The 8,706-nt window shown below is 50.4% G+C and overlaps 1 protein-coding gene across 1 annotated transcript in view; it reads right to left on the reverse strand.

The window, feature by feature from the left end:
• Positions 1-6,208, reverse strand: part of LOC106818895 (plipastatin synthase subunit B-like) — a 9,748-nt gene extending 3,540 nt beyond the window's left edge. Inside the window, exons 1-4 of the mRNA XM_014823565.1 lie at positions 6,054-6,208; positions 2,531-4,003; positions 1,089-2,128; positions 475-625 (exon numbers count right to left, since the gene is read on the reverse strand). Coding sequence (XP_014679051.1) covers positions 491-625; positions 1,089-2,128; positions 2,531-4,003; positions 6,054-6,057 — 2,652 coding nt within the window. The 5' untranslated portion in view covers positions 6,058-6,208 and the 3' untranslated portion in view covers positions 475-490. The remainder of the gene's footprint in view (positions 1-474; positions 626-1,088; positions 2,129-2,530; positions 4,004-6,053) is intronic.
• Positions 6,209-8,706: the final 2,498 nt, after the last annotated feature.

An 8,706-nucleotide genomic window follows, 5' to 3' on the forward strand; every position in this document is an offset into this window, starting at 1 on the left:
ACGGCCTATTACGTACTGTCACGTTTTGTTGCGTTCACCCTGTTTTACTGCGGTCTACTACGTTTCTCATCTGCACCGTGACTGCCATGGCAAATCTTTTGACAAATTAATAATTTGGCGCAGCATCCACGGCAATCACGGCCTGTCACGTTTGCCCATTCCGTACCCCGCGTTGTCTCACGTCCATCCCGTTTTGTCCACGGTGGCCTGAAACGGGGCTGCCGTGGCCGCCGGGAACACAGTGTAAACGCAGCATAACTGTGTATCACCGCCGCATCGCTGCACTGCCGGACCGCCGGGAGCGCGGTGTATCACCGCCGCACCGCCGGGAGCGCGGTGTGTATCACCGCCGCACCGCCGCACCGCCGCACCGCCGCTCCGCCGCACCGCCGGGAGCGCGGTGTGCGCGGTGTTCATGCGTTCCCGCATCACTGCGGCGCTCTAGCTATCATCGCGCCTCATGACCGCTGTTACAATATACACACACAGATTATAGGTACTTTATTGCCGATTCAGCTCCTTCTCCAGCTGGCAGACGAGAGAACGGTCGCCTTCCCATGAATTCGAAGGTGCAATACTCTATGAATGTTTGACCTGTCTCGTAGCCATTTCTCTTGTAAATCTCCTGGAAAGTTATATACGGGAATAGATATCTGCGTAATGATAGTTTTGTAGCTCTTACAAATGGTATTATTTGGGGATCACATAGAATGCAGTTAGATAGACCAGAAATTCCTAGAATAACGACTAAAATTAGGTTGCATGGAGCTCGTTAGAAAAGATATACCATCAATGACATCGATAATAAAATCTACTTGCAGATAAAAAAATCCGCCTGGCGTGATTGACAGGAGCTCCGGCCAATCAACATTGCCATAGGGGCGTTTAGTAATGGTGAACCGTAAAGTTGACAATTTGGGGGTGGAGTGGATAAAAACGACCATACGAAATCAGTCCGGTTTGACCGACCTAGCAACTATACACATGGTGGTCAATCGTCGTTAATCCCTTTTAACCATGAAGGTTAAATTAAACACTACAATCCGCAGGTGACCGGTGTCATGCGGATATGAAAGCATGATCCTCACCTGCATTACCCGGTTCGTATTGACAGTGACGATGCATTCGTACTTTCCCAGCTTGGCTTTCCTGTATATCTCCTCGACCATCATGTTCATAAGTCTAAGATTCTCCTGGGAGGTCAGCGAGACGTCGCTGGCCATGTAGACACTGCGTAGAACCTTGTCCGGCGGAATTCCCTTCCGCTCGATGTCCCGTATCACATCTCTCTCTGCGCGTTCCAGCACGGCTACTAGTGGCGCCATCACTGGAGGATGTATCCACGCTGGTTCGTCGGCCATGCTGAAATTGATGGCGCCGGCGATCACTCTGTTGTCTCCGTCGACGACTACAAAAGTTTCCTTGGAGTTGACGATGTCGTTCCAGTGCGATTTCCGTACGGCAATGTGTAGTTCGGTGGTGAGGCCCTCCAGTTGACTATCCATGGCTCCCTTACTGAGGAATCCGGCCGCTCCGATGTGAAGCAGCGCTGTTGGCTCGCTGCACTCACACATCGGCATCACTCTGTAGTCGGCGTGTGCGTCGGGGAGGGCCACGTCAGCGCGAGCAGGCCGCACGGCCCGCACCACCTGCTTCAACGTCGCCGCGCTGACAAACTCCGGTATGGAGAGCGAGAGAGCGGCGTCGGCCAGACGCTGCACGAACAGAACCCCCGTGACGGAGTCACCGCCGACGCGAAAGAAGTCGTCGTTCAGGTGTAGTCCGCCAGGTGGCAGCGCGAGCAGCTGTTCGGCGGTCGACAGTACGGTGGCGGCGACGCGCTGTTCGTCCGGCGAGAGGTCGTCGCACGACTTCGCGTCGTTGTCGCGCGACACTCTGCGCTGCGTGTGCCAGCTACGGAGCGTCTGTCTGTCCAGCTTTCCGCTCGTCAGCATCGGCATGTGCGTGACCAGCACGGCGTCTGGCAGCATGTACGCCGGCAGGTGTCGCGACAGGTGGTCGAGCATGCTGTCTTCGCTCACCTCGTGAGAACTGCGCGTGAAGTAGACGACGATGACCTGTGTATCTAGCCCGCTGTCGTGGCACAGCACGGCCAGTTCGTCCGTACCTTGTAACACGAAAGCAATCATGGTGCGTTAGCCTGAAGGCATGTACATATCTATGCTCGCAGGCACGCGCACGCGCACGCACACGCACATATACACACGCACGCAGGCACGCACACGCACATACACACACGCACACACATGCACATACACACACGGTGCGGACCATACACGCGCGCACGACGCGCGGCGCGAGCCACAACACACACACACAGACACACACTACACACACACACACACACACACACACACACACACACACACACAGGCACGCAGGCACGCACACTTACGCACACATGCACGCGCACACGCACACGCACACGCAATCCACACACACAAGTCATTTCACACACACACACACACACACACTCCACACGTTCAATGCACGAACTATACCATCGTACCTCCAAACAACCTCGCAGCGGTTTCAATCTCTGAGAGGTCGACCCTGCGTCCACGCACCTTCACCTGCGCGTCCGCCCTTCCCTCGAACACCAGCGCTCCATCGACGACCCGCGCAAAGTCCCCCGTTCGAAACAGCACGTCGTATCCCGGCACGTCGCAGAAGACGTTCTTCACGAACCTGTTCTCGTGTCCGTCGGGCGCGCTGCCGACGTAGCCGGCGGCGACGCCGTGACCGGCCACGTACATCTCTCCTTGCTCTCCCGTCGGTACGTGCCTCAGCGACGCGTCCAGCACGTAGACGACCGTGTTGTAGATCGGTCGGCCGATCGACACCTTACCGTCTGTTCGCGGCAGCGGCGACGCCGAGCGGAACACCTCGCACGTCACGTCGCCCGTCACCTCCGTGCTGCCGTACAGGTTACAGAGCGTGTGGAGCTCGCTGGGAAAGCGCTCGAAGAACTCTCGAAGGAGTTCGGCGGACAGCGTCTCACCGCTGCACACCCACAGCCGAAGCCTGCGCAGGTGTCGCCGCCTACCGGCGTCCAGCTTGAGGTAAGCGAGGAGCATGCGCAGTAGCGACGGTACGAGTACGAGCCGAGTGACAGCTCGCGTCTCTAGTACGTCGACGAAGCTGGGCGGGTCACGTGTCGTCGCCGCACCGACGACGACGACGGGCACGCAGCGCAGCAGCGAGCCGAACGCCTCCTGGAGGTGATCGACGAACGTCGTCGACGTCTTCAGGCACGCGACGTCGTCGGCAGCGAACGGAAACTCGCTCCACTGCCAGCGCAGCCGGTTGACGATGGAGGTGTGCGTGAGTCGCACGCCCCGTGGCTTGCCCGTGCTTCCCGACGTGTAGAGCACGCAGGCGAGCAGCGCAGCATCGCGCGCCTGCGGCAGCCGCTCGCTGGGCTTCAGCCTCCCCGCGGCGACGTCGTTCGCCGACGTCATCAGCTCGTCGTACGTAAAAACAGGCGTCGGCGCGGCGGCGAACGACCGCGTCGCCTCCTCGAGCGTCGCGTCGCGTCGGTCGGCGACGATGCACAGCGGTCGCGCGTCGCCGACGACGTACGCGAGGCGACGCGCGGGGAAGCGCGGGTCGACGGGCAGGTAGGCGGCGCTGCTCTTCAGCACGGCGAGCAGCGCGACGACGAGACGCTCGCTCGGCGCCATGGCGACGACGACGACATTGTCGCGCGTCGCCGCGACGTGCTCGCCGATTTCACCCACCAGGCGGCGCGCGAGGCGGTTCGACGTCCGGTCGAGTTCGCGGAACGAGACGCGCGTGCCGACGAAGAAAACCGCGGTGCTGTTCAAGAACTGTTCGTTGCCCGCGTCCTCTGCTGCCGATATGAGTTTCTCGAACATGTCGTGAAGAGTCAGCCCCTCTGTGAGGGGAACCGACCTTCCGCAGAGCTGGCTAGATTGGGCACTTGCCATCGTGATGTTCATCATGTGGTCCACTGTGATCCCTGTGAATCGTTGTGGGAAGTATACAGGAACACCATAAATGGTTAAAACGTCACACGTATAAAAAATATTATAACTTGTTCGACTCATGTTATATCATGAGCGAATGTTATGGCATTTTTGGCTTATTCAGAGTGATGAATATTTGTGATGTTTCTGCCAACGGGTCCCTGGAAGTGAGAATAAACTACATATAATATGCAGGCTTTCTATTTGTGAATGATCCATTATTTTGCAGATTAAACTCTGCACAACTATGGCGGATGCATTTTCAATATCATTCCGTTTTCGAACAGGAATTGTTGCGATAGCAGACGAGAATTCAGTCGCCATTTTGTTTCCGTGTACGGTCGCATCTTTTTTCTCAATTACTGAACACTTCACGTGCACTGAACACTTCATATTGCAGCTATCTCGCATGACTCACCGTCACCCTAAATCAGTCAAACACATGCAGAAATGTAGCGTTGCGTCGAAATTTGAACATGGTTTAGAAGAATGATATTATAATCAACCAGAACGAATGCAACGTCTGCTACTGTGCTCATTTCGGGGTAGCCGCGGCATCAATAACAGGTGACGCTAATGCACAATGTGGCCATTCTGCCAACATTGGTGGGTCACCTGCTGTTATATATCCGGTGCCTCTTCTCATTAGCTCCCTTTACATTCCAGCCACTCGATCCTTCTCTGTTGTTTCAGCCGAGTCCTACATCATTATCCTGCATGTTCCGTCCGAATATATCAACCCCCATACTGTACCCTCTTCAATGAAAGGCCCCAAATTTGTTTGCCAGCCCCTATCATTGCTTCGTAATATTCATCACCTTTAGACTGCCATTGCTTACTGCTCTTACTGGGCGGGTATATATTTTAGCATGTGTGGTCCACTAAACGGTTACGATGACAAACTATCTCACTGACCACCACGTACTATCATTAATCAGCTCTTGATCAGCTCTGGATTAGCTCTTGATCAGCTCTTGATTAGCTCATGATCAGCTCTGGATTAGGTTTTGATCAGATCTGGATTAGCTCTTGATCAGCTCTGGATTAGCTCTTGATCAGCTCTGGATTAGCTCTTGATCAGCTCTTGATTAGCTCTTGATCAGCTCTTGATTAGCTCTTGATCAGCGCTTGATTAGCTCTTGATCAGCTCTTGATTAGCTCTTAATCAGCTCTGGATTCGATATTGATACGCTCTTGATCATATCTTCTCAACGATGCATGTGGGGTTAGTACGTTCGCTCAGATGGTGAGGTTAAGCTGCATGCACTACATGTTCTGCTTGCATCTATGACAAATACGACATACGCATATACGAGAGTCAACTTCGTTCCGCTTTACATCTCAAATTCACTGCTTGCGTTCATAATAGCGCTCCTAAACTCCTATGATGCGCACAACATATACAACAATATTTGTCATAGGAAGAATCTTCCTATGACAAATAGTGTCATAGGTGAGCGTATATGCGTATGTCGTATTTGTCACAGATGCTAGCAGAACAGGCTGACATGCAGAAGAGTTTCTATTTCTCATGCGTTGATAGCACGGCAGCGGCAACCTATGGGGAGATTTCCCTCGTGTCATCATCTCCTCCCGATCATCCTCCCATCATCATCCTCCCATCATCTCTCCCCTCATCACAGTCCTTACTACGAGAAATTTCTTGAACGATAAACATAAGGAATTGGCTGAGACTGCTTAGCTGCACAGACGACTGCGTTTGGGGTATTCTTTCGAAACCGGTTGTTTTGCGCTGCTGCGTCGTTCCTGAGATACAAGACTATCCTTGCTGTGCTATAACACCTTAACTACAGCCTATGGCATCTAACTGTATCTGTACCTGCCCCTTCAGGGCTGACTCAATGACTCTCCGAGATCCGGGTTTCTAAATAGTATTTCACGATAAAATGTTGTGCCGTCTCCACTGACCTACATATATATATATATATACAACCCGACTACACATAAATCAGTGGTCACGCCTCGCGAGCCAGCCGCGAGCCAGCTCGCGAGCCAGGTGTGTTTTTTAACGAACTGACTTACCCATGTGAGCGCGACAATCGCCTCTCCTTGGATGTTGTTACTGGGGCGGTTACCCCAATACCACAAACTTAACCTTCTTTTCACTTTCTTCTTTTCTCTCTCTGTGTGTTTTTCACACCGTCTCGCCCCTTGTCTCAGTGTCTCTATATCGCATCGTTTCCTTCCTCGCCCCACGCTCATGTTATCGCCCACGGCGATGAATTAGTACGGCCGATTACCACCAGGTGGCTGGCCGTCTTTAAGCTAAAACTTTTGAATTTTATACAAGGGAGATATAATGATCCGCTAGAGGGACGATAAACGTTAAAGGGATAGTAGCCTCTAGGATTTTACTGCATACAACTGTACTTACTGTATAACAAATCGTCTATACCCACATGTATTTGTCACCAGATACTTAATTAATTATTTACACATCAACGCTACGAAATTTGAACGGCGCCATGACACCCGCGACCGTGCTGCCACCCTGAAAAGTTGCGTATTTGCATTTTTATTTTGCAGGTAAATGACGAGGGCTAATCACAAAAAGTGCAATTATATTTATACCTAAAATGCTATTTAACCGAACGATATTCATTTTAGGGCAAATTTATCCATATTATAACTGAAACTATATGTCGTTTATAAGATATTACAATCCTTTTGCTTTTAAATGAATAAATAAGAAATACCCTCGGTCTGTAGCCCTTGGCTGGAAAGTGGTTTTGCGCAACTTCTCAGATCGTGCGCTTTGAGTGGCGCCACCGTCGTTGTAATCAAACTGTAGTCGTTAGTTTTAAAACATTAAAAAAAATATTCTAATGGTGATTGAAGCATGAAACTTTTATGTAGCGCAATTATAACCTAAATTAGCTGAAAATAACCCTAGAACCTAGAGGCTACTGTTCCTTTAACAAAATACCATTTAGTTAAAAAATCTACGATTAGCAATGTTTGTGCAAGATAGTGTGTGGTGTGTATCACAGGCACTTGAAGCGTTTCAATAAAATATAATGCTAAATAAATACGAAATCTATAGTACTACAAAATTCTTAATGTTTCTTTACTCTCTTTCACCTATATATATATATTTAACTGTCACTGTGCACCGTCGGCAATGGCGGCCGGTTAGTGTGTGTGCATAGAGCATTTACACGGAATTTACAGGAAACTGTCGGCAATAATAGGTGAAAGAGAGTATAGAAACATTAAGAATTTTGTAGTACTAGTATTATATTTCGTATTTATTTAGCATTATATTTCATTGAAACGCTTCAGGTGCCTGTGGTGTGTATGAGCAAGAGTGAGTGTGCAAAGTGGGTATGTGACATTATTTCTGTAGTGTGATGAGTGTATAACACAGTACTAGATAAACTTTGGAGATTGTTTATATTGTAACGTTTTTGCCTTCTTCTCCACCGTCTTGCCCTCTATCCGTGATCGTATACTAGGTTCGGGCGTGGCCGAAGTTTTCCTCGGGAAGTTACGTCTCCCACCCAGATTCTACCAGGACTCGCGGACGAAACGAACAACACTTTTATTGACACACTACTCACTACACGGCAGGGTGGTCGCCAGTCACAGCAGCGATCCACTCTCACCTACGAGGAATATGCTGGGTGCTGGCGCACAACACGTCGCCACTCTTACTCTACCTCTGCATCTCACCGCGTTGGAGATTCACTCCGCTCTCACTGCGCGCGCGACGATGCTCTCCTCGCTTACACAACCATTACAAACGTCCTAGCCATTCGGCCTATGATTAGCACTACAAAGTAGAGAGCGTGCTGATAACACGTCCGACCTCTTCAGGGGTGTGTACAGGGGAGGGTCCAGTGGGTCCGGACCCCCCCCTTGCTCGCGTAGAAAACGCATCTGAGAAGGTCTAATTTCAAAATTTTTAAGGGGGAGGGCCCCCCAGACCCCCCCTTTGCGTGCTCGCAAGTTTGGGTTACGGTTAGACCCCCACCTGGTCCAAATCATGTACACGCCTCTGCTCTTCTACTGTTGGCCGTCAAGAGAGCAGGCACGCTCGCCTGATATCACAATGTCATGCGCCCACACGCTCTCTTGCTTGCGCCCCCTATAACATTAATTCCTGCCTGATCACAATGAATGTATAACTATAACGTTGACGATAGTACAAGGAGATGACGGGCAACACACGGACAGGATCGACTTCGCCACAATATCATCATAATTCATAATTCGTAGATTTCTATCAATAACTAATAAATATATTCTTTAAATAATATTTATGAATTCTTCTTCACGCCGGTCTCGCCCGCTCTCTCGGTCTGTCTATTCCCTCGTTTCTCGATGATTCAACCGCGGTATAAATGCTCCAACCGCGGTATAAATGCTCCAACCGCGGTATAAATGATTCAACCGCGGTATAAATGATTCAACCGCGGTATAAATGCTCCAACCGCGGTATAAATGATTTAACCGCGGTATAAATGATTCCTATTTCTACTTCCCTTCTCTCGCCTTCTTCTTTATCTCTTCCTCTTTCTTTCTCTATCTCCTTTTCACTGAGGTATAAATGATTTAACCGCGGTATAAATGATTCAACCGCGGTATAAATGATTCAACCGCGGTATAAATGATTCAACCGCGGTATAAATGATTCAACCGCGGTATAAATGATTCAACCGCGGTATAAATGATT

The sequence above is a fragment of the Priapulus caudatus genome, unplaced genomic scaffold (assembly GCF_000485595.1).
Source record: "Priapulus caudatus unplaced genomic scaffold, Priapulus_caudatus-5.0.1 Scaffold2620, whole genome shotgun sequence".
Lineage (NCBI taxonomy): Eukaryota > Metazoa > Priapulida > Priapulimorpha > Priapulimorphida > Priapulidae > Priapulus > Priapulus caudatus.